Genomic DNA, 26,743 nt, shown 5'->3' on the forward strand with positions numbered 1-26,743 from the left:
TGTCTCTGTCTCTGTCTCTCCCCCTCCTCGCTCCCTCTCCCAACCATGGCCAGGATACTGAGAGGCCCTCTCAGGTTTTTTTTCTAATAAAACCTGCCTTTTGTAAAGATCGCTTCTATCTTGGCTCTCCTGGTTCACTCTAACCTCAAACACTTTCCTTATACCCGCAGATAGTTTTCTCTTATTTGTCAAACAGTGTTTCAAACATAATGGGTTCTAGTTAATCCCTGCTGAGAAGTAGTTCTATTTACCTCTTTGTTGCTTAAATTTTTAAAGAAAAAAAAGGTATATTAGCCCAGACTCCTACTTGACCCATCAGTCACCCCCTGCAACATGGGATCAGACCAGCTCAGACATCTCATCCCAGCAATAAGGAAAAAAACAATAACTGGAGCATTACTCCAGCAACAAGGAGAACCCTACTGGGACATTAGCCCATACAGAAATGGTTGAAAAAGGATGGTGGCAACTTCTATATGGAGTCACTGGTGCTTGCCATTTCAAAAGAAACTAAAGCTGACAGATCAAAAAAGATACTTCATAAACATAGCTACCTGAGGCCCATGCCTATCTACCCTCTAACTAGAAGTGACGCACTTGCCTTTTTGTCATCTACTGTTTCTACAGCTTGAGAAAAAGACAATTGCTCCTTCTCATGTATGAGCATAACCAGCATATCCAACCTCTCAAGTTGTTTCCTCTTGCCTAATGGTTAAGCTCCAGGTAGTTGTAGAAATGGACCCCCCTGGACTGAACATTGCAACTTTCTAAGAGGTGCATGACTGCCCCTGGAAATACTCTACCTTAGCTCAAAGAAGCCAGATGGTTCATGGCCTCATGACTTTTTTCTGTAATAACTGTTAGGGTTCCAACTGGGGGGAGGGAGAGGGAGGGGGAGAAAGGGAAAACCTAGGCAAATAAGTAGAGACAGGAGCTTGGCAGAGATAATGCCCCCTCCTCTTTATGAAGACCCTGGGAATAAAAGTCATCATCCCAATAGAGACAATTCCCCTTTCTCTTCCTAAAGATGCTGGGAAATAGAAATAATGGCCCTAATAAAACAAATCCTCTCCCCTTGAGGTGTGTAGTGACTCATCCAGACACCAGAATAGCTGAGACTCACCCAAAGGGATATAAAAGCAAGACCCTATGAGCACTGCAAATGGGCTTCCAATTTCAGGGCCCACTATAGGCTTAAAAGCCTCCAGAGAGGAGGAAACAAATTTACTGAGTTGGTTGAGAAGGCATGGGCCTAATATCAGCAGAAATCTGTTCCTCCCCACCTCCAAGGAAACTAGTAGACAAGACCTCAAAAGGAATAAGGCAGTACTCCCAGATAGTAGTACATAATTGGGGACTTATAACCAATGGTTTTTCCTCACTTCCCTGGTGCCTTTCGCCACTTTTGAATAACATTGCCTCTGTTCCTGCTTTTCCTGGCTCATAATTCTTTATTTGGTGGAGGGAAAAAAGGACCCCAGACCTGTACAAGGTAGCAACTTAAGTTCTGAAGTAAGTGTTTCTTCTAACTTAACTCCTTACCTTGAATTCTCTCAGCAATGAGATTCCCCCTTTGAGTGAAAAGGCCGCACACTCCAGCTCCAAAGTTCATACAGGTCTAAAAAAGGAAAGAGATAACATATTACCTGATCTGTGCATACCTGGGACAAATGTTTTCCAGGACCCATACCTTGGACAAACGTTTCCCAGGACCGACCAAAGAGGCAGGGAACTGTCCCACGATGATGATCGGGTGATCATGCAGTTTGAACAGTCTACTGTTGTGTTCATCCTCACAAGGACTAAGATATAACTTTCATCACAGAGTTTCACTTTTGCAACAATATATCTTTTCTAGTAAACACAATGGAGTCATGAAAGAACTCTTTCTTAGGAACTTTCCTTCAAGATCTCCCAAGGTTTTCACATAATCTGTAAATGTAGTACATTTTTCCCTTCTTACAGAATTCATTAACTTGTTAAGCAAAGTAGATCCTTCATGACTCAGGTTTTAGAATGAATATATATATATATACATATATATATGTATATTCGCAGCCTTTCAGGTCTACTGTGCTTCCCCCAGAGCTAAGAAGATGGTACAGGCTTGTGTGTTTGTGTGTGCGCTCACGCATGTACACCCAGGAGTCATGAGGCTTGAACTGAAGGTATAGGTGCTGTCCTTGAGCTTTTCTGCTTACAGTAATGCTCTACCTCTTCAGCCATAGAAAGCTCCATTTCTGCATTTTTAGTGGTTAACTGGAGATAATAAGAGTCTCAAGGAGATTCCTATCCAGGCTGGCTTAGAACTGCAATCCTCAGATCTCAGACTCCTAATTGATTTTAATTACAGGCATGAGCTACTAGTGCCCAGCTGGTACAGACTTGTCAGACCCTTCTTTGTTATTTGCTGCTTATTCCCATTACCCTCAATTGGAGTCTTCACACCGGAAAGTGTTCAATAGAGTGCACTACGCCATCTGTTTTGTGATAACCCAGGTTCCATATGTCTGAGGCAGCCCAGAAAGAAGTGTGGAGACCCTTTATACACCGTACGTACATCCAAAATGGAGAACAGGTTATTGATACTGTGGTTTATCTGGCTTGGGGTGCATAGAACTTAGGAAATTGTTCAGGACCCAACCTGGAAAACTGTAATCCAGAAACTCCTTTCATAGTTCATAAAACAGACTACATGAGACCAAGTTCTCTGCATTCCAGAAATAGAAGCAAAATTCACAATTATCGCCCCTCCCCCTACCTCCCCCATGCCCTTCTGGCCACCCCACCATTGCAACTGCATGGTGCCCCAGAGGTGTTGCCAAGATCTGCCATATATATGCTGCTGGAGAATTTTCCAATACTTCTCCAAGGAACATTTCTGCCCATTCATCATTTTTACCCTATTTCTGACCCCATCCCACAAGTGCCTCCCTATTGCCACAGATGCTGCCACCCCAGCCACTGCCAGGTACACAGGCCTGCCCCTCCTCCACTGCCTCCCTCTTGCATCCACCCACCACCTTAGCTCCTCCCTCTTCCTCCCATCCCCTCCCCCCTTACTTTCCAATTCTTCTTGATGGGACATTTCTGCCCATTCACCATTTCTGCCCTGCTGCTGTCCCCACCCCTCCGGCCCACCAGCCCATACTGCTGCCACTATCACAAAGCAGTCCCTTTGCCCCACCACCATGCGCCACTACGGCCACCGCCACCACCACCACCACGGCCACCCATGCTTCAACAGCACTGACTGGATTCGCCATAGTTATGTTGACAGGAAACTTGCCAATATTTCTTCCTAGGTCATTTATGCCCATTCACCATTTCTACCCTGTAGCCGTCCTCCAAACTGATACCCCTCCTATGCTGCCACCACCATCACTTCCACTGCCCTCCCTACCCCCCCCCACCCCACGCAGAGGTGTCTACTGCACCAAATGTATGCCCCATTCCCCATTAGCACACCGCTGCCAGCCCCTCCCAAGCCGCTGTTGCCTCCTCAGCCACTGCGCTGAGCTCCCCCTCCCCCCTCCCCTGCGCCACCTCAGAGGCCAGAGCTCATCCGCCATCTTGTTGCCGCCTGTGACCTTTGCAGTATTTCTTCATGGAATATTTTCTTCTCCCATTTCCACCCGACACCACCTCCCGACGGCCACCACCATGCCCGCCCCCCACCCCCCCCACCTCACCCCCACCGCCCTTCAGAGAACAGGGCTGATCCGCCATATTAATTCTGATGGCAAGCATTACAGTATTTCTTCAAGGGACATTTTCTTTTCCCAATCCTCATTTCTTTCCTTAACCTCCCCCACCTGATGCCGTTCCCCCATCCCATGCCACGACCACAGCTGCCACCGCCGCCATAGTCCCCCCTCCTCTGAGGCGAGGGCTGATCCGCCATATTTATGACGCAGGTCAACTTTGCAGTCCTCTTCCGGGACATTTTCCTGAGGAAGACTCGCTCCGCCCTTGCCTGCCCCTCACTCGAAGCCTCTGCCTGGGCCAGGCCGCCCCCCGGAGGCAAGCGCGGCCACGAGTTCCCAGCCCCACAGCCACCGCCCGGCGGACACAGCTAGTGGCCCAGGCGCCATTTTCATTTGCGGCCTTGCCCGTTTGGACCCGAAGCCCCCTCTGGACCCCGAGACCCCATCGGTACCCCGAGGCTCGTCAGTCCTCCTCACATCTTAGCATTGGGCAGCACCTGGGGCCGCTCCTATGGCCGAAATTCACAAGGCGCAAGTCAGAGGCTCAGAGGGAGTCGCTTGCCGCTTGCCTGCTGGTGCGGCGGCTTCTCCACGCCCAGCCAGCATCCGGGGACCCCTGTCCGGCGTCACCCATGCCCACGTGCAAGGGCAGATGTGCTGTGCGCATGCGCCTGGACTCTTTAGGCTGAGTTGGGGCTCTCGTGGCCCAGGAATTCCTCTGATGTTCTGGGGTTCGAGAAGGAATCGCTTCACACCAAGCCCTGGAATTCTCCTTGACCTGTTAGTCTATCCTGTTCTTTTCCCTTGTCTGTTTTCATAGGGGTCCACATTTTGCTCTTTCATCTTCCTTCCATCTTTCCTTCCTTTCTTTCTTCCTTTTTTGGTGTCCTTTCTGGGGCTCAAAGCCAACGTCTGGGTTCTGCTTTTTAGTTATTTTGTTCAAGTCTAGTATTTAATCACTGGAACCATTGCTTTACTTCCTGCTTCTTGCTGGTTAAAGAGAGATAAGAATTTCATGGATATTTCTGCCTTGGCTAGCTTTGAACTTCAACGCTCAGTTCTCAGCTCCCTGAGTAGTTACAATTGCTGTCCTTAGCCACTAGTGTCCAAAGTTCTTCTCATTTATCGATTCCCTGTAATGCAACCTCCCAACTTATAGCAGAAACAAAGTTAGATTTCCAATTCTCTTTCTTTTATTGCAACAGATGCAGAATGTATGATTGTGTCTCTGCCTAGGTCTTGATGTTTCACTGGAATGTATCAGGGCTAGGTATACAATGACAAATACATGTGAAGACAAGTTGGAGAAAAAAAAATGTTCTTCCTGGGCTGGGGATATGGCCTAGTGGCAAGAGTGCCTGCCTCGGATACACGAGGCCCTAGGTTCGATTCCCCAGCACCACATATACAGAAAACGGCCAGAAGCGGCGCTGTGTTGTGGCTCAAGTGGCAGAGTGCTAGCCTTGAGCGGGAAGAAGCCAGGGACAGTGCTCACAGTGCTCACAGTGCTCAGGCCCTGAGTCCAAGGCCCAGGAATGGCCAAAAAAAATGTTCTTCCTTAGCCAGACTTCTAAATTATTTTTTGCATTCATGGAAGACACCAAGTATTATGGGCTTCTGATTGTCTAGATCATTTACATCATATGTGCAAGTGTCATATGATGATGAATATTGTTAGGTCTGCCCAGGAGAAATGGCCCCTTCCCTTGGCTCCCTCTCCTTGACCCTTAGAAGTCTCTGCCCAGCACCTGTAACCCAGGCAACTAGGATGCCTGGGGGCAGTGGGAGGTCCCACAGGCTCTGATTTTCCTATCCTCTGAAGTCACTTCAGCATCTGCTGTGACCACACCCCTTCCACCCTCCTCTGTATAAACTTTCTCCTCCTGCCATAAACTTTCTTTGCCTTTCACGCCTCCATTTTGTGCCTACTGCAGTTTGGTCTCTCTCAGTAAAACCTTCTTCTGCCTGAACAATATGTGAGTTTGCTTTTTGGTAACCCTTACAAATGTTATCTCTTTCATTTTCATAAATACCATTTATTTAGCTATTCTTTTTCCTTGTTTTTATTTTCTAGCCTAGTTTTGAATACTGGAGCCAATCGATCAAGTTTTCTTTTCTTTTTTCTTTTTTTTTTCTCCAGTCCTGGGGCTTGAACTCAGGGCCTGAGCACTGTCTCTGGCTTCGTTTTGCTCAAGGCTAGCACTCTGCCAACTTGAGCCACAGCGCCCACTTCTGGCGTTTTCTATGTATGTGGTACTGAGGAATTGAACCTAGGGCTTCATGTATCCCAAGAGGCAAGCACTCTTGCCACTAGACCATATTCCCAGCCCAAGTTTTCTTTTCTTGAGTTCCCCCTTTTCTGCTTTTTTTTTTTTGGCAGAAAAATGTGTTTGCTAATCATTATGAAGTATTCTTAAATAATTTTGCTGATTTGCATGAATTTATACATGGTGTTACTATGCCAGATTATAGATTTAACTGACCTCAAAAGCTACATGGTCCAGGGCTATCTTCATAATGGTTATGGAATACTGTTTCAGATTACATTTGTCAACAAAAATTTTCTAATTAAAACTGGCCGATTTATTTGTTTTTGCTAAACATTTTTAACTTCATCTAAGTGTGAGCCACCAGCACCTGGCTTGGAGTATAACTTTAAAGATATTTAATAGATTTCATTTTTTAACTGCTGTGGTTAATTGTACAAAGACTTCATTGTGCTATTTCTATGCAGCATAGAATACACATCCTTTATATTGCTGAATTCATTAAACTTTTTTTTTTGCCAGTCCTAGGGCTTGAACTCAGGGCTTGAGCACTGTCCCTGGCTTCTTTTTGCTCAAGGCTAGTACTCTACCACTTGAGCAACAGCACCAACTCTGGCTTTTTCTACGTATGTGGTGCTGAGGAATGGAACCCAGGGCTTCATTTATACGAGGCAACCACTAGGCCATATTCCCAGCCCTCATTAACTTTTTTTTTTTTTTTTGGCCAGTCCTGGGGCGTGGACTCAGGGCCTGAGCACTGTCCCAGGCTTCCTTTTTGCTCAAGGCTAGCACTCTGCCACTTGAGCCACAGCGCCTCTTCTGGCCGTTTTCTAGATATGTGGTGCTGTAGAATCGAACCCAGGGCTTCATGTATACGAGGCAAGCTCTCTTGCCACTAGGCCATATTCCCAGCCCCTCATTAACTATTTTTAAATGTTGCTTAACTAGATGTTCTTCCTGAAGAATCTAGGTTTTGGTAAAAATGACTGAGATCCTGGGGGTAAGCAAACATAGCTCAAAGTTTATCTCTTGCTTAACTTGATGTAACTGATCTAAAATTTCTGTTTCCGAACTAAGTCATAACGTAATACCAGCAGCCACATTTTAACTGATCATCAAATGTTCTAATCAGCATCCTTTTATTTGGGTACAATGCATATATAGAGTTTTCATATCTTTTATGCTAAGGACATGAGTGAAAAGTTAATTGCCACTTTTTTTCCTTGTGGTGCGTTAGGAAGGTTTGTCTTAACCTTGATCTTTTCAGCTGTCAATTCTAATTTGTTACCTGAGATAAAAAAATATTAATCACAATACAAAAGCATTATTAATCATGCTCTATCACATCTCATTTATTACCTTTTACTTTTGAAAATATGTTTTTGAGAGAATAAAGAGTAATGCACATATTTAAATAAAGTTATTTATTAAGCTACCAAAAAGCAGGTAATCCAGAAGAAACAAAGAACTTACAATTTCAAGGGTAAGAAACTGAACAATCTGATGTTCAAAAATGAGTGAAAACTCGAACAGATTCTTTACCAAATGAAAGTCTTCACATTAGACGAAACAAATAAATGCATGAAATGGTGCTTAACATTAAAATCCATTAGAGAAATGAGGGTTCTACCCACCATGAGAAATTGAGGTACACTGGTTAGAAAGCCTAATATTAAAAATAGAGTGTGGTGCTAGGGGCTCATGCCTGTAATCTTAGCTAATCAGGAGGCTGATATCTGAGGATCCCCTGATTGGAAGCTAGCCCAGACAGGAATATCTGTGAGACTCTTACCTCCAATTGACCACCAGAAAATCAGAAGTGGAGCTGTGGCTCAAAGTGGTAGAGCACTGGACATGAGCTAATGCTCTCACGGACAATAGCCAGGCAGTGAGTTCAAGCCTCAAGACCATGAAAAAAATAAAAATAAAAAAATAGAGCAAATGGAACTTGCATAAATTGTACATGGGAATGCAAGATTTTACTGCCATTTTCAAGTACAGTTAGACATACACATTCCATGTGAATGCCATTGCTCACATTAACTATTACTGTCTCCTTTTTCCTTCCTATTTTTTTTTTTTTGTGACAGTCCCGAAGCTTGAACTCAGGGCTTAGTTCATTATTCTTGAGTCTTTTTTTCCTCAAAGCTACTACTTGAGCCACAACTCCACTTCCAATTTTTTGGAGTTTGATTGGAGATAAGAGTCTTATGGATGTCCCACTTGGGTTGTTTTCAAATAGCAATGCTCAGAAATCAGCCTCCTGAGTAGCGGGAATTACAGGTATGAACCACTGGAATCCTGCTTCCTTATTTTAAAATAATTTTGTTTGTTGAAATACTGGCACTTGGGGCTGGGAATATGGCCTAGTGGCAAGAATGCTTGACTCGTTATACATGAAGCCCTGGGTTCGATTCCCCAGTACCACATATATAGAAAATGGCCAGAAGTGGCGCTGTGACTCATGTGGCAGAGTGCTAGCCTTGAGCGGGAAGAAGCCAGGGACAGTGCTTAGGCCCTGAGTCCACGCTCCAGGACTGGCAACAAAAACAAAACAAATTAAAAAAAAAAAAAAAGAAATACTGGCACTTATCTATGGCTTGCTTGCCCACAGCTGACCCAATACTACGGAGCCATACTATCAGCTCCTCTTAAACCAATTTTAATCAGCATGCCTTCCTTATCAGCCTATGTGCTGTTTATGTGCTATTCATGCCCTGAGACTCCTGCTCTCTTGGCTATGAAATTTTGCCTCCTCGTGAGTGAGACACTATATTGCACAGGTACCTATACCCTTACAACTTAAACACATCATTTTACTATAGCACTTTCACTTGGTGGTGGCATTTTGATTGATTCCACACTTTGCAGGTATCTTTTGTATAATGATTTACTTGCAGAAATACCCTCTAGAATGGTATAAGGGGTTCAAAATGTAGGTCTATTTTTAGATTTTGAGGAAACTATACAGTTTTCCATAGTGTTTGTACTAGTTTATATTTCTGTCATAGCGTGTTAGGGTTTTTTTTTCTTCACATCTTTCCCATCTATTTGTTACTATCTGGGTTTGGGGGTGTTGTTGTTTTTTTTATGATGGCCATAGTGATTAGAGCATGAGAAAATTTTTCCTATAACTTTGTTTTCATTTCTCATATAGTCAGGATATTCAATATTTCTTCATATACTTTTTCAATGTTTGCATTACTTTGAGAAGTATGTATTCATTTGGACATTTATTAATTGGATTATTTGTTCATTGCTGTTCAAATCTTTTGAACTCTTTGGGTATTTATCTATTGAATAGTGGCAAAGATTTTTCTTCTGTGTATTCTCTTTAACATGCTGAATCTTTTTAGTTTGATGCAGTCTTTATTACTAACTGTAGGCCTCATTGCTGGACTGTTTAGGAAATTATTATATGTTTCTATGTTTTCCAGAAATTTCAACATGTTTCATTTGGGAGTTTCAGGTATCACATTAGGATATTTGATTTAGCTCCTAGCTGGTTAACAGCCTTGGTGCCCTAGCTCCTCTAGTTTTGCCTATGAATTGGCATGTGTCTACACGGACCTGGATTCCTGTGAAATTGGCCCTGGATAGCAGGTGGTGTTGCTCTGTGGCTCTTTCACACAGATATGATTCCTGTGGGTAGCAGGATTGGGACTGTACTTTGCCACAAATAGGGTGGGCTATGGTACCCATGGAAGGTCATGAGTTCCAATATGTACTAAAGAAGAATTTTGTGATTATGGAGTACCTCTTGGGAGAGGAATAGAAAGGCACAACACCTATGTGCATCTGTTCATACAAAATAATACTTACCGAAATAACTCAAGGAAATGGAAATAAGAGGGGTTTTCCCCCCTTTTTGCTGTTTTTGTTTTCTTTTTGTCTTGTCTACATGTCATTGGGAATGTCAGGGGAGGCATAGAAATGGAGTGACAAAGGGTAAACAAATGCAGCAAAGGTACTCACTGAACACTATGTTGCAAATGAACTATACAACTGTGGGTGGAATGGGAGGGAAAAACAGGGAAAGCAGGAGAAAAGGGGTGATACTATACTAAAAGAAATGTCCTCTTTGCCTGACTTATGTATCTATAACCCTTCTGCTTTTAGCATTTTCAAATAAAAATAATTTTAAAAAGAACTTCATGATTATGAAGTGCAATTGTTCATAGATCATTAGATGTGATCATGAGCCTCTCAAGCTTTATCTTTCAATGCTACCTGGTGATCTTCATGCCTCTTTTTGTACTTAAGGTACAGTGGCCTATCCCTAAACCTTACTCCCAGGCCCCTTCTCTATAGCCTTGGTGAGATATCAGGACTATTTCTATCTCTGTTACCTGTGTAAGAATGGCATTTTCGGGCTGGGGATATAGCCTAGTGGCAAGAGTGCCTGCCTCGGATACACGAGGCCCTAGGTTCGATTCCCCAGTACCACATATACAGAAAACGGCCAGAAGCGGCGCTGTGGCTCAAGTGGCAGAGTGCTAGCCTTGAGCGGGAAGAAGCCAGGGACAGTGCTCAGGCCCTGAGTCCAAGGCCCAGAACTGGCAAAAAAAAAAAAAAAGGCATTTTCTTGGATGACATGTTTGTGTTATATTGGCATATGGCACCACAGATACATCTGTTTCATGTATGCATAGTCAGATTTCTGGTCACACACATCAAGATCATGTTCATTGCCCTGTTCATAGAGAAGCAAGAGGCACCTAAATCACCAGTGAAGTTTATACAGCCTCACATCTCTCCCTCAACCAACAAATTTAAGACACCATGGCCAACCTCATCAGCTTCCTTCCCTCTTTGAAGGCAGCAGTGCTGCAAACTCTTCTTATCCACTAGCCACAAGGGAATAGACTCTTCATGGTACAAAATGTATTGATAACTTCTGACCTCAACATAGTATCAGGCAACTTGAAGCCGGCAAATAAGAACGATAGCTTTAGATGGAGACAGTCCAAAAGTTGTTTCAGAACAACTTTATTTGGGTAAGAACAAGCAATTGTCATGTCTCTTTATAAACACTTAATGCCAAAGAGAATTTATACACAGATCACTATAAATTACCCATACTACAAGACTGTGGACAAGGGCTGGCAGAATCCAGCCCACTAGTTCTCTCTCTCTAAAACTTTACTTCATCAAAGTTCTGGAAAGAAGTTGGCAAATATTCCATCTGGTTTATAGACTGTGCCTCTGATATCATTTTGCTAGAGCAGGCATTCAGAAAAGCAGAGTGTTGAAGCATGCTCTGCTTCAGAAACCCTGTGGGCCACTGTGAGGGCACAGGCTTCACTTAAACACGTAAGAGTACTGTCTATGCATTCCAGTGGTGCCAAGAACACTGTGAACCTGTCAAGGGAAGGGCCACCATCCCCTCAGAGCTTATCCTACTCGCTAATCGCCCTAAATTGCTGTGATCTAAAACGCAAGCTTTGCTTAGAGTACACCAAGACTACCTCTTTCTACTTCATCAGTCTTAATCATCCAGTGAGAGTTATGCACATTGAATATAGCTATCACCTATCCTTTTGGGACTCCAGTGAACACCTGCTTCTCCTAGATGCCCATGATACAGATAGTTCTTCACATCCCTGCCAACATTTGTTGTTCAAATTCACATTGGCCAATCGAACTGGGGTGATATGGAATTTGAGAATTGTCTTGATTTGCATTTCCTTTATGGCCAGGGATGATGAGCATTCCCTCATGTGTTTCATTGCTAGTCTTAGCGCTTCTGAAAAGTCTCTCCTTAGCTACTTTGCCCATTTAGTACTTGGAAAGGCTTAGTTTTTTGAGCTATTTGTATATTTTGGATATGAGGCTTTTGTCTGATGTACTGCTGGTAAAGATCTTCTCCCAGTCTGTTGGTTGTCCGTTGTTGTGCAGAAACTTTTTAGTTTGATGTAATCCCACTTGCCAAGTCTCTCTCCTGTTGCTCTCTCATTCAATTCTTCTATTTGTTTTTGAATCTTCCCTTTTATTTCATCTGCCATATCTCCCGTCATTACTTTAATGATTCTTTTGTTTTCTATCTCTTTTTCTTTGCTCTGACTAGAGTCCTTTTCTGAGTTGTTATTGGTTTTAGAGAGTGGTAATTGTCTTGATTGCTTATGAATTTTGTGATCTTTTGCTATGATTTATGCATTTGTGCTCAGGGTTGGTAGAGGTAAATAAGGTTAGGTATTAAGTTCGGTAGTGGGCTGAGGTTTTACGGCTTTCTTGTGGGTACTGTATAGTTGGTATCCCCAGAGATGTGTGGAAAGGTTTTGGATCCAGCTGTGTGTTGTCTCTGGTGGTGTGTCTGATGGTATTGTACATGGGGACACAAAGAAGCCATTTGTGCCAGTTTGACATGAAACTCAGCCCTGTGGGCTGTCATTGGAGTCCCTCAGGCATTCTTCTGGGGCCAGATGGGCTTAGAAACCCCACCCTGGAACTGTAGGCAAGGGCTACCTGCAAGGTAAAGCACACATAGCTAGTGTTAGCATTTTCCTAGCCTCAGGTCCTCAGCTCCTCCCATTAGCCCCCAGATCCACCCATACCTAATGAGCCACTCCTACTCACCATTAAGACCTACCTACTTCCCCTTTACCCCAAGAGAGAAACTGCCACCTGGATAAGGTGCAGACGCCATGTAGCTCCCTCTCCTGTGGGAACTATGGCCCCACTAACAAAACCTCCTTATGAACCTTCTCCTGTCTGTGACTATCTCCACATGGTCCCCTGGGATGGCCGGGACATATGCTTTCAGCTAAGAACCCACCCCTGGGTGATATGGTATGTATGGATTCCCTGGCTAGCTTTTGAAGCTGTCTGGTGTGGGTGATATCCTCAATATTGTAGGTGGTGATTTCTCATGTAAGGGGTGTATAGTCAGGCATTTGGGTCATATGCAGACACCCCCCCCCCCAGACTGGCACTGTTTTGCCCAGGGGTATAAGTTCAGGCTAGGGTGGGCACTGCCCCTTGGTGCTGTGGGTGGCCAGCAGTGTCGCTCTCATGGATGCATTAATGGGCAAGTCCCAGATGAGCAAGGCTGTGGGGATTGACACATGAGCATTTAGAGGCCCCCCTCTGTGGCCACTGGATGGTATTAGAATTCTCAGTGAGGCCTTTCCCAGGGTTAGAGACCATGTTTTGTCCTCACCACACTTAGAGATTTGCTGTGTTGTTCAGATGTTTAGGGACATGCTAAAACCTTTCCTGGGATTAAATCTCCCACTGAGACCAATACTGTAGTTCAAAGTTCAGCCTTTCATTCAGCCCTAGTGGCTGAGTTTTGGGGCAGAACTCTGAGATTAGAGTCTTCTGGCCTGGTTTCCGGTAGTGCTAGCTGGAGGCTTGATTTTTCCTCAGCCCTGAGGACTGGGCTCAGGGGGCAGGGACTCTGTTTTGGAGCCCTGCCCTTCTGTTCTTCTCCCTATCTGGTCCAGATGGGATCAGTTCATATCTGTGTTGGGTATGGGCTTGGCTGGAAGCATTATCCAAGCCCCTTGTCACAGGCTAGCAGAAGGTTATATCCTCTGGCAAGGGTATGGACCAAATCTGGTGCTATCTCTATATCAGAGCCCCAGGCTTTGTCCTTTGTCTTCAGTTCTATCTCACCAATGGCTGAATCTTCTCTTACCTAGTGGCTCAGACCCCTGCTTTCTCTGAATGCCTATCACCAACCTTTGTTCTTTGGCAAAAATCAGCCCTAGTGTAAATTCCTGACCCAATCAGGGGGAGGTTAAGTCCTCACTTTGCTGATGGCAAAGTTGAGATCTGCACAGTCTCTGGGTTCTGAGCTCAGAATTTTGTCTCTTGCTTATGCTCCTTCCCTCATCTTCCTATGCCCCATCCCTGTTTCTGAGCCAGGGGTTGAGCTCCTCCCCATCCCTTTTCGCAGGCCAACCGGAGGTGGCAAGTGCATTACTTGCAGTTGTTTTTCTATTGCACAGCAGCTGCAGATAGGGTGCTCCAATCAAAGATCGGGGTTGGAGATCTGTGATGGACTGAGGGCTGCTCTGTGTATCAGGCAAGCAGAGGTCTGAATTGAATGTGGTTTAGTTCTGAGTTAGGCTTTTCACTGAGCAGACAGCCAGGCCAAGCTGCAATTCTCATAGATCAGTGGGTTGGGTACTGGTTATGCTGAATTGTAGCTTTTTTTATTTTTCTCCTATTTCTGAGTTCTAAGTTCAATGTTTCTTGATTGGCGCTAGTTTCTGACTGCCCACCTTTTCCACTCTCCAGTTGGATTTCCAGGTTGGCACTTTCCATTTCTGATTAAGCAAAGTTCTGGTATTGTCCTTTCTGTAGTCTGCCACCTTGTGTAAGCCTCCCAGCATAAGACTTAAAAACAAGCTTTACCACATACTACATGGGTCTCAAATGAACAGATACAATTTTTCCAAGCATCATTACTTAAGGAAATGTAAATTTAAAATACTGTGAGTTGTAATTACCTGTCTATTTGGATGACTTCAAACTGGCAAGTGTTTTACATGTACAACTGTGTATATGGAGAATCTTTATATCTCATTGCATTGATCTGGGGTCTGAAAAAGGTCCAAGCCTTCTAAGAAAGCATTTGAAAATTCCTAATATTGTGAATATACACTTACATTTTATATCTATATATTTATTTTGTAGAGAACTGAAAGTTTCATTCTACTATCTTCCAAAACAACATGCCTCAGTATTTCCATAGTTACTACTAGAGATCGGGGGAAAATACCAGAATCTTGTTCTGGGACAAATAGTGAGATGAATAGGACAGACAGAGAGCTTAATTCTTTTTTTTTTTTTTTCAAATTTTTATTATCAAACTGATGTACAGAGAGGTTACAGTTTCATACGTTAGGCATTGGATACATTTCTTGTACTGTTTGTTACCTTGTCCCTCATACCCCCCTCCCTCCTCCCCCTTTCCCTTCCTCCCCCCGCAGGTGTTCAGTTCACTTACACCAGAGAGGTTAATTCTTACAGTCTTTCTTAAGCAAAGAAGGTATGTCTTCTAGTAAACTATTTTCCCTCTTGCAAAGACTACAGAGATTTTAATAAAGCATCAAAGCTTTTTGTTACACGATGATTTCCATGGCCTTTGGCCTTTCCTATCATTGATGAATGAGACTTTACTATCAAAAAGTTTTATCCATTCCCCAGTTTTTCAGAATTTCAGCCAACAATTTTTTTGCCCCTACATTATAATTGAAAAATTGCAGGGAAGACAGATATTTACTATTTTTTAAAAGACTATAAGCCTTAATTCTTGACAAGTTATAGAAAAGTATCGTACCATCATGGATTTTGTTTAATCTCAGAAAATGCTCAGTTATTTTTTGGAAACTCTTTGGAGCTGACATTTATAAAAGTTTATACACTGTGTTCAATCACATAGCTAAGCTCATTCATAGGTCATAAGTCACAGATAAGGGATCATTTTGAAAACGTAAACTTATAATAAAAATTCAACTATAAATAACTCAGTGGCTTAAAAATTACCTCGTCAGCCAGATGCTGGTGGCTCATGCTGTAATCCTAGACACTCTGTAGGCTGTGGTCTGAGGATTGTGGTTTGAAGTTACCCTGGGGAAGAAAGTCTGAAAGTCTGGAGATGATGATTTCCAATTAACTTCCAGAAAACTGGAAGTGGTGCTGTGGCTCAAAGTGATAGAGTGTTAGCCTTGAGCCAAAAAGGTCAGGAACAGTGCCCAGGAATTGAGTTCAAGTCCCATGACTCACAAAAATAAATTAATTAATAAAAAAAATCTTGAGTCAGGCCCCAATGACTCACACCTGTAATCCTAGCTACTCAGGAGGCTATGATGTGAGGATCGAGGTTCAAAGCCAACCATGGAAATTTGTAAGACTATCTCCAATAAGCTAGCAAAAAAGTGGAGGTTGTGTCTCAAGTGGTGGATCACTAGCTTTGAGCACAAAAGTTCACGGACAGCACCCAGGCCCAGAGATCAAACCTCAGGACCAGCTAAAGGCAAAAGAATGCCTCTTCAACTTCATAATTCTATCCATTAAAATAACACATATTATACTGAATGAAATTACTCTCATCAGTTCCCTGAAAAAAATATTTTCAGGAAGTGGTAGAAATGACTAGCAGAGAAGTCAGGCCTAAATTTATCTGTCAACTTTACCTCCAACCCAGAGCATATGTTATTATCATAGGAGTAAAGGCAGAAGGAATGTACTATCAAGGGGTTGGAATGCTCTAATTCAAGAAAAGGGCAAATGATTCTTAAGTAATTATTGCAAGGGGGAAAAGGTGCACCCTTCAGAGGAGGATGCAAAGAAATTCACCAGGCCGGGTTCTTGTTCAGAAAAGTGAGCATTTTTGAAGAGCTCAGGAATGGTTGCCAAAATGCCACAAGAATACCACAATGAAGTCTGCTGCCTAGTAGAATCAGCTTTGAGGGCACCAGCAGCAATGGGAAGAACTACTCTAGGTAAATGACGCTCGTAGATATTCCTTGTGTATGCCTTTACCTTATATTAGCCTTCCTTTATAAAGACATTTTACTTCCCTTAGTAACCTATTTCTTCTTAACTCCTGATTAGCATTAAGAGTAACAAGACCAGAGATAGTATTAGTGCAACAGAATTGAGTGAGCTATAGATAAATGCATAGAAAAGATCTACTCATTGAGTTATGTATTCAGTACTTAACATGTAACATGTGTTTTAATAAATCCTAACATCTAGGACTATTCTAACATTTTTAGTGAATTTAGTATGTGTGGGAAATGCATGGGATATTTTAGGACTACTTAATAATTAGCAAGTGTTTGCTCTGATTAATTCAATCCCATGTTTCTCAACCTTCACTTGTCTGTATGTTGTCTTAAGTCCAGCATTTCTTGGAAAATAAAGTGCTTTTGATTATGAAGTATCCAAAGACATAGAAATATTTCTCTACAAGTAAAACTAAAATTTTTACTCAGTGTTTGATGAACAATTTTGATTGTCATTCCTAACAGATTTATTTAATACTCTATAGAGATTTAAATTTTCCCCATGTACTGCTGCCTTTAAATATAAAATCGACTTTTGCATTCATTGAACCTTCATCATATATTTTCCCTTGTTCATTGTTTGAAAATATACCTGTGTAATTTCTCCTAAGAAATGGCAACTTCCTTTTACTCCCTTGCTGGTTTCTAGTACCTAAACTTAAGGAAAATTCCCACTTATTTTCTGAAAACTCCTTGGAAGTGACATTTATAAAACATTTAGTGTAGTTCAAAATATGGTGGCATATAACTTTAATACAGAAGTTGTTTGGTAGCTTGTGAATTTGATGTTAGCTAGAGGGGTAAATTTAAGGATAGCCTGAACTACAACGTGAGACCCTGTTTCTATCATAGAAAGCAAAACAAACCAACCAAGCAACCAATCACACAAAGAAAACATTGTTCATTAATGAGCTGCATAGGAGTAAAAATAGAGAATATGCTGCAATGTTATAAGTAATATACTTTAAGCAACAAATTTTATCAGCAATTTCTCTACTCAAGGCCTTTGGGTTTAAAAGCTGAGAAACAGGTTTGAGCATTTATGACTTCAGTCTCAAATGATCCATCCAGTAGTTTTTACGAAATTAATTCAGTAAAGAATTTGAAATTTCCGAAATACCCAAATTCCCATGGTTCAAACATCCTTACGAGCCATGTCAGGTGGTTCAATTCGGAAAAACGTGCTACTTGGGAAGTATAGATTGGAAGTTATTGTGGGGCGCTGGCTGCGGCTGGAGGAGGTGGTCCTAATAGGCTCGCCTCTTCTCCAGCCCTGGGACCACGTGGCTATTAGCCATGCCTACCCTCTCCTAGTCGGGAACCCGGAAGGCTGGCTCTAACCAGCCGAGCCTCCCGCCTCTGACCACTTGTGTGCGCCAAGATGGCTGCCGGTGAGGAACCCAGGGGCAGTCCTATGGGACATGACCACCACCCATAGAGGAAGTCCTGTGACATTACTGTGCAGGATAGCCCTATCAGCCTGTCGCCATGTCTAGCTAGCCACTCCAAATCCCTCCCCTTCCTGCCACCATTACTGCTATATAAACCCCACCCTAAAAATACAGCCTTTGGATTCCACATGATGTTTTCCCCCAAGCCCTGGTGTCCTGAGTCCTTATTCAAACGTAAGGGGGCTGGGTGGGTGTTTTTCGAGACTTACACACGTCCTCGGCTTTTCTCACCCCACTAGGGCACGCTCCCGCCCTTCCCCCGCGGGTTGGGAGAAGCAAGCGCGCGCAGGCTGAGAGCCCTACAGGTTATCATTGGAGAAATAGTTTATAAAACCCCACCTCTATGGTTGAGTGCGGTAGGACATGTCTGCCTTCCCAGCAATAGAGAAGTATGATGGCTAATCATGTGCCAATCACGACCAGTGATTGGAGGAGCACAAGTAGAGAGATCGCAGCTCAAGCTCCCTTGCACATAAAGTGAGATTCCAACTTGAAAACAACCAATGCAAAAAGGGGCTGCAATTATGGTTCAAGAGGTTAAAAATGCCTACAAATTTCAGGAGATCCTGAATTCCATATCAAATACTACCAAAATGAAATATTAAAAAAGCCATCTAGGTGACATGCGATTCATATGGACGTCTTGCCTTCTAACCATATCTTATTTTTTATACTTGCTACACAAGTGGTCCATTGCAGAGCTATGACTAACCCACATTGCTTTGGTTACTTTTGTGATATGTTTTTCCCTAGGATCTGCCATCTTCCTATGTTTCCCATAATAGCTTAGGATACTGGAGTGCAGCAAGTACAAAGCTAAGTTGAGAAGTGGTTCTCATGAACCTTATCCATGTATTGGTTTCAAATTGAGAACGTCCTCAAAATGGCTTCCCCGAAAGGAATGACTGCAGGATAAGCCTACTCAAACGTCTTTTGAATTGTATGCTTTGTTATTTGTATGTGTGCTGGTAAGAGGGCTTGAACTCAAGAGCTGAGCACTGTACCTTACCTTTTTCCACTGAAAGCTATTCTTCTACCACTTGAACCTCAGCTCTATTTCTGTGTTTTGGGTTTGTTTTTCTTTCAGTGTTTAACTGGACTTAAGTGTCTCATGTACTTCCCTTCCTGTGATAGATTCCTACACCACAGTCCTTGGAAATAGAACTCCTATGTAGCTAAGACTAGAGGCCTAAACCACAGGTTACTAGCTTTTAAATTTTTTTTATGTATCAGAAGATACTACCACTGGGTCTGTAAGACAGTTAAACCTAAGATACAATATTTGTCACCAGTTAATCCAACCTTCACTCATAACAACACAGTACTTTAGAGAACAAGAATAAAATTTATTGATATAAAGGAAGTAATAGAAGTGTGATCAAATTTATTAAGATCTATTTTGTGTACACAAAAAAATGAACTATGAAAACTGTTTATACCTCATACATTTTTAGAGAATACACTAAATCACAAAGCTAACAAATGGATCATATAGTTAATTTTCTATTTTTTATTGGCATCAAGGATCTTAAAAGTTAAAATTCTCCCCAATTCCAAAGAACTTGCTATAGAACTGAGTTATTTTACTCCACATCAAATAATAAAATGAATCCTTTACAATTTATTTCACAATGTACAGAGAATTTGCATTACTTCACCTAACAGTATTATGTGCCAGACTAAATTATTTATGTTGAAGCTTTAAAACTAGATTGTTAATGACTTTCACTAAAATACAAAGCATTTCAAAATAAAAACATGAAACACATAAAACCATACATCACAAAGTTGCACAAACAATAGAAATGAAAGTATGGTATACTCTACTATGGTCTACACTATTTGAACACATCTCTCATGCAGCCATTACTTGAAAAAATTACCTCTGACTTAAGTGTGGGGAAATTTGCTGGTCATGCCACCAGAACTTTCAGTGCCCACAGAACTGGAGGCAGCACTGACTGACATTCGGGAGAGGGCTCTTTCTTGTTCCTCAAGCTGAGCCTCTTCATAGAGAGATGGGAAATCAGTGGGATCAGTCCCATGAACCTTGGCCATAAACTCTAGGACTTTCATCTTGGTGGTTTCAGCATAGGCTCTTGGGCCCCACAGCAGCTCATACTTCTCAGGATCACTATCAGGCCCCTTCTGGTACTCCAGGTACCCTTCCTTCACGAATTCGATGGTGAAGAGCTGCTTGGGATCACCAAAGATGAAGTGCTTCTTGCGACAACAGATCTCCGTCTCCTTCATCACTTCCCAGATGTGCTCTTCAGTGGCACGGTGGCCCTTCATGAAGATCACACCCAGGACAAATATCAGGAGGCCAGTCTTGGGAATGTCCACTTCTCCACACTGCATGCCATCATAGGTGAAGCCTTGTTTGATGAAGATGCCATAGCAGTGGTTGATGGCATCCATTTCCTTCACTTCCAGGCCAAAGATAACCTCAAGGCGCACACAGGCTTTCTTTAAGATTGCAGAATACAGGATCTCATGCTCTCTGATGACATACCTCACCATATCTGCCTTGCTTATTGGCTCTTTACGTTGATAATGGAGCAGCATGAGATTCATCAAGAAAGACACTTTCTTATCCAGAAGACCTTCTAAAGTGGTTGGGTTAGACTCATCTTCGCTACTGGAGCTATCATCACTTTCGCTTCCACAGGCAGCATGAATGCCACTTGGGCCCCCAGGATTACCGGGGGCCTGAGCAACAGGAACCATCTGCATATTGCTTGGCATCACAGGATTGGGGGAGGACAGTGTTTCCTCCACAGCCTGGGAGACCTGGGCAGCTTCTTGGCCCTGGGGCTCATGGCCCTGCTTAAGGCCTTTGTCATGGGAACCCTGTGGGAGCTTCTTATCTTCGGACATGATGACTTTTAGAGTTGGCAACAGTGAAGAAAGACAGGAAAGGTAGAATTGCCTAAGGGAGGAAGGGAAGATGTGAGATTATTGAAGGGTGGCCAATTCAATTGCATTTGTTCTATAAAATCCTCATGAATGTTTTTCTTTTTTTTTAATCAGTCAGGGGCTTGAACTCAGGGCATGGTTACTGTTCCTCAGCTCTTTTGCTCAAAGCTAGCTCTCTACCAATTTGAGCCACAATACCACTTCCAGTTTTCTGGTAGTTAATTGGAGCTAAGCATCTCAGGGACTTTCTTGACTGGACTGGCTTTGAAGAACAACCCTCAAATTATCACCCTCCTGAGTAGCTAGGATTATGGATATGAGCCACCAGTGCACTGTGTATAAATGCTTTTCTAGTGTGTTATAGGACTTCATTAGCCTCCTGTCTACCTGGTTTCTGATGCCTTAAGAACCATATGAGGATATAAGCAATTTCTTGAGTATGTAACAAGCCAACTCAATAGAAAAATTATCAAGGCTCACAAAAGAGACACTGCTGGGCACTGTGCCATCTGGCCCATTTTGTTTCAGCAAAGTAGTATCTTCCTCTCATGACTGTAAGTATATTAAACTTAGCTTCTGGAAAGGACAGTGCCATCTTCCCTGCTATAACACTAAGATGTCCACAAAGACCTAGCCCACACATTCTAAGATCTGAAGAACCACCAAGTTCCCTCCTTACTTTGCTGCGGATTCACAGATCTTAAAACAAAAACTCAATTCCCAAGGACAATTGTAAGGTGGTTATATGCTATTAGTGATCTGAGGAATCTTGTTTTGAAAGTAAGCAGGAGCCAAGAATCCTCTTTTATGAACTTTAATACTTACAACTAAGTTTGTAGCTCCCACATGTCCCAGAGAACACAGTTAGGTTTCACCTATTAGTGAGAGCCTTCCTAATACCTTGTGAATGAGAATAATACATAACTTCACACTATCATATCTGATCTTAGGGAGTGGGCAGTCTGTCAGCTATTTGCTTCCATGATTCTTGTCAGGTGCACTTAAGACCAGACTGTCCCACTCTGCTAAATCATTATATATACTTGTTTACAAATACAGAGCAGCTACTTGACACAATGAAGCAATGAAATGAAGAATTGTCTGTTTACCAAAATGTAGTTTTCCTGGGATGATATTAAGGAGTACACACAATGGAGTTTCATCTGAACTAGGTTTCTGTCCCTTGGCCCTCACTCAGTATCTTATGGCTAACTCTTCATAGTCTTCTCTCTGGTGTACTGAACTGCTATGCAGAATATAGTCACACAAATCAAGAACACGTATGTCAAAAACTCCAAGAACATAATGGAAAACTTGTCCAGAGATACCTGGCAATGGTTCCTTGGGAAAAGAAAGTATTAAGAGATCTTTAATGATCCTATACCCTGTAAAGATTCTTTCCAGTCCATACCCTACATCTCCACAGAGCCTCCTGACACTTCCTTGGCATAGATTTCATTGCGTATTATATCTCCTTTAGAGACTAATAATACCACCTTTAAAGAATACTATGCATGCAAGGTGCCAGTGAGACTTCTGGCTATCTTTTGTTGAGTCTCTGAAAGTATGCCTATACCAAATAAGAAGGTTGTGAGGTGTCATATCTACACTTAAGGCAAATGCACAACCCTTTGCTAAGTCAGGTTACACACCAAGAATATTTATGTGTGACTCCTTCCTTCTGCTAACTTGATTTATTTTCCACACTTTTCTTTCCTAGCACAGTTACCATCCCTTTCTGCTTCTGGCCTGATATCTCCTATAGTGAACACTCATTTCCTAGGAAGCAACAAGAAGGCTTAGAAAGATAATTTCACATGAATAAACCAGCATCTCAATACTGAAAACTTAGGTGACTGAATTCATTCACTTGTGTTTTTAAGTAATTGTTTCTTCATTACTTATAGGTTTCTTACCTGAATTCTGGATGAACTTTGGCTGTCAAGTTGTTAGTCTCCCAGCCACAAATGCCCACTAGTCTGGAAAAAGAAAACAGGTGACATGATGTTAAAAGACAGGTTCATACCTGGTCCAGAAGATTCCAAGAACTTACCAAGGAGGCAGGGAAGGGACCCACAAGGAGCTGTTAGGTAGAATGCAGCCTGAACACTCTTCTGTTTCTGTCCTTCAATCCTCACAAGGTCTAAAACATAACTTTCAGCACAGAGTTTCACATTTGCAACAATATATCTTTTCTAGTATACCCCAGCACTGGAATCATGAAAGAACTCTTTCTTGAAGACTTTCCCTCAGAATCTCCCAAGGTTTTCATATAATCTGTAAATGTAGTACATTTTCTCTTCGTAAAGAATTCAGTAACTTGTTCAGAAAAAACTCCATGACTGAGATTTTAGGATGAAAAGATTATACACACACACATATAAACACATATACATATTCACAACTTGCCATATCTACTGTGCTTCCCCCAGAGCTTACAAGACATTGCAGGCTTTATTTATTTTTGTGCACAACCTATATGGCTTGAACTGAAGTTATGGATATTGGCTTGAGTTTTTCTGCTCAAAGTATGACTTTACCTCTTGAGCCATACCACAGAGAGCTCTACTTCTGCATTTTTAATCTCAAGGAGTTTCTTGTCCAAGTTGGCTTAGAAATATAATCATCAGTCTCCTACTTAGATTTAATTACAGGCACGAACTACTGGTGCTGGGCTAGTACAGAATCTTCTTTGTCATTTGTTTATTCTCATTGACCGCAATTAGAATCTCCATACTGGAATATCCTCTATAAAGTAAATCATGCAACTTATACACCTGGATATTTATGTATTGCTCCTTCCTTCTGCTGGCTTCATCTCATTGTCTACACATTCCCTCTGAGAATTAAATGAAGGCCTTTATCTATTTACCACATTGCTACTAGAGTGTGGAGTTTCCTTTCATCTAGGGCAGGCATGTCGCTTCACCCTCTCTGAGGAAATTATGCCTGTCTCTTGTCAGAATCTTGTCTTGTGTACTGAACTGATAGGTGACAGCATCACATAAATTAAGAACATAGATACAAAAAACTGAAGGAAGAAAATAATGGAAAACTTGTCTGGAGATCACTAACAATGTTTTGGTCAAGAAAGTCCTCAGGGAACTTTAATGACCCTTTGTACTGTATAGATTCTTTTCAGCCATTGTTCTGCATCTCCATAGTCTCCTGATAGTTCCTTGGCATACATTTCATGGCTTATTATATCTTCTTTAGAGACCAGGAATACCGCCTCTAAAGAAGACTATGCATGCAAGGTGCCAGTGAGAATTCTAGCTATCTTTTGTTGACTCTCGGAGTATATGACTACAGGAGCAGAAAGGTTTTGAGGTGTCCTGAGTACACCAAAAGCAAACAAACAACTCTTTGCTTAGTCAAGTTGTACACCAAGGATATTTATGTGTTGCTCCTTTCTTCTGCTGACTTGATCTCATTGACTACACATTCCCTCTTAGCATTGTTAACACTCCTTCCTGCTATTGTCCTAACATGCTGCTTCTGGCCTGATGTCCCCTACTTTAAATGCTCATCCTATTAAGCAATAGAAGGACTAGAAGGATTACTTTAAATATATACAACAACATCTCCATACTGAAAACAGGTGACTATATTCATTCACTTGTGTTCTCAGGTGAGTGTTTCCTTCATTAACATTTTAGACTTCTTACCGTGGATTCCAGACCAGCTTGGAAATTTGCTTGCAGTCTCCCAGCTCCAAATCTGCCCTGGTCTGGAAAAAGAAAAGAGATGACATGATGTTACATGACCAGTGCATACCTGGTTCAGAAGATTCCCAGACCTTACCAACAAGACGGAGAAGAGACCTACAAGAAGCTTTTAGGCAGAATGCAGCCCAAACACTCTGCTGCTTGTGTCCTTCAGTCCTCACAAGACCCGATATTTAACTCTCAGCCCAGAATTTAGCATTTGCAACAATATATCCTTTCTAGTAAACACAGCGTAGTTATTGGTGGGTGTACCCTCCACTGGGTACTTTTCCACAGGCTCTCCCAAAGGTTTCACAGAATCTGAGAATGTAAATGTGGTTAGTTGTCCATTCCTCTATATGATTCAATATACCTACAAAAGACGGTACAAACTTTGGATCTCTTGAGATGTTAAAGTGGAAAATGTTCACAGCGTCATATTCCTTTTGTGTTTTTCCTAAAGCTGACAAGATGGTAAGGGCCTATTGGGCCCTCCTTTGTCATTCGTTGGTGACCCTCATTACACTGTACGGAACAGACTACATGAGACCAAGTTCTCAGAGACAGAAGCAAAAGCCACCATTTCAACCCCCCTGCCATTCTGCTGCCCCTGCCCTTGCCCGGCCTCTCACCCCTACAGTGGCCAAAGCTACAGCTGCTGCCACCATGGTGCCTTAGGAGGCAGGGAGAATATCTGCCATATTTCTGCTGCTGGTGAATTTTCCAAGAGTTCTTCATTGGACATTTCTGCCTAGTCACCATTTCTGCCCTGCTTCTGGTTCCCACCACTCCAGCATGTCTACTCCCACCACCATTCCTGCCACCACCAGGGCTACTGCCACCAACCACTGTGACTGCTTCAGCCACCCTGCCCCTCCCCACTGAGCCTTAGAAGTAGTGAGTGGATCTGCCATATGTATGCTGTTTGGGACTGTTCTAATACTTCTTCACAGAATATTTGTGCCTATTCACCATTTGTGCTTGGCTGCCACCCCCTCCATTTTGCCCCCTCCTCCCCCAGTTGCTATGCCTCAGCAGTGTCCAGCGGATCTGCTGTATTTATGCTGCCAGTGAACTTTAATATTTCTTCATGGGACATTTCTACCCATTAACAATTCCCACCATGCTGTTGCCCCTACCCCTCCAGCATTCCTCGCACATTGTTGATGCTGTCACCTGTGCAGCCTGCCCCCCCCCCATCCCCATTTGTCATTCTGCTTCTCAGAGGCATATACTACATCTGCCATATTCATGCTGCCAGCGAACTTGCCAGCATTTCTTCATGGAACACTTTTTTCCCCACGCCCCATTTCTGCCCTGCACTGCCTCCCTATCTGATGCTGCCATCTCATGTGGCCTCTGTAGCCACTGCCACTACAACTACTGCGCCCCACCCCCACCCCTTTCATGCATGGGCCGATCCACCTTTGCTTCGCAGTATTTCTTCATGGGACATTATCTTTTCCCATTCCCCATTTCCTCCCTGCACCATCCCACGTCGGATGCTGCCCCCATCCCATTCTGCTGCCACCACCATAGTCCTCTGCTCCCCCCATGTCCCTTCGCCAATCACAAGCAAGGGCTGATAAGCCATACTTAGGCCACCAGTGAACTCTGCAGTATTTCCTTATGGGCCATTTTTTTTCCCCCATTCCCCTTTCCACTTGGCAAAGCCTCTGCCTCCCAACTTCCCAGGCTGTACTCACTGTCGCCGCCAACATGCCCACCACCAACCCCATTACCTCAGAGGTGACCGTATGTTTGCCATATTTGTGCCACTGCGTACTTTGCAGTATTTCTTCATGGGACATTTTCCTTACCCATTCTCCATTTCTGCCCTACTGCTGCGTCATGCTCTGGTGACCCTCCCCATGCTATGCCCCACCCCCACCCCGCCGCCCTTCAGAGAACAGGGCTGATCTGCCATATTAATTCTGATGGCAAACATTACAGTATTTCTTCAAGGGATATTTTCTTTTCCCAGTCCTCATTTCCTCCTTGAACTGCTCCCCACCTGACGCTGTTCCCCCCATCCCATGCCACCACCACAGCTGCCACAGCCGCCATAGTCCCCCCTCCTCTGAGGCGAGGGCTGATCCGCCATATTTATGACGCAGGTCAACTTTGCAGTCCTCTTCCGGGGACATTTTCCTGAGGAAGACTCGCTCCGCC

General features: G+C 43.0%; 1 protein-coding gene across 1 annotated transcript in view; it reads right to left on the reverse strand.

Annotated features, from left to right (window-relative positions):
- Nucleotides 1-26,382, reverse strand: part of LOC125343190 (melanoma-associated antigen B16-like) — a 37,716-nt gene extending 11,334 nt beyond the window's left edge. The window contains exons 1-4 of the mRNA XM_048335457.1: nucleotides 26,278-26,382; nucleotides 24,533-24,594; nucleotides 22,781-22,843; nucleotides 19,816-20,877 (exon numbers count right to left, since the gene is read on the reverse strand). Of these exons, the coding sequence (XP_048191414.1) occupies nucleotides 19,836-20,877; nucleotides 22,781-22,843; nucleotides 24,533-24,594; nucleotides 26,278-26,382 (1,272 nt within the window). The 3' untranslated portion in view covers nucleotides 19,816-19,835. The remainder of the gene's footprint in view (nucleotides 1-19,815; nucleotides 20,878-22,780; nucleotides 22,844-24,532; nucleotides 24,595-26,277) is intronic.
- Between the last annotated feature and the right edge of the window lie 361 nt (nucleotides 26,383-26,743).

This window comes from Perognathus longimembris, chromosome 28 (assembly GCF_023159225.1).
Source record: "Perognathus longimembris pacificus isolate PPM17 chromosome 28, ASM2315922v1, whole genome shotgun sequence".
In the NCBI taxonomy this organism is placed as follows: domain Eukaryota; kingdom Metazoa; phylum Chordata; class Mammalia; order Rodentia; family Heteromyidae; genus Perognathus; species Perognathus longimembris.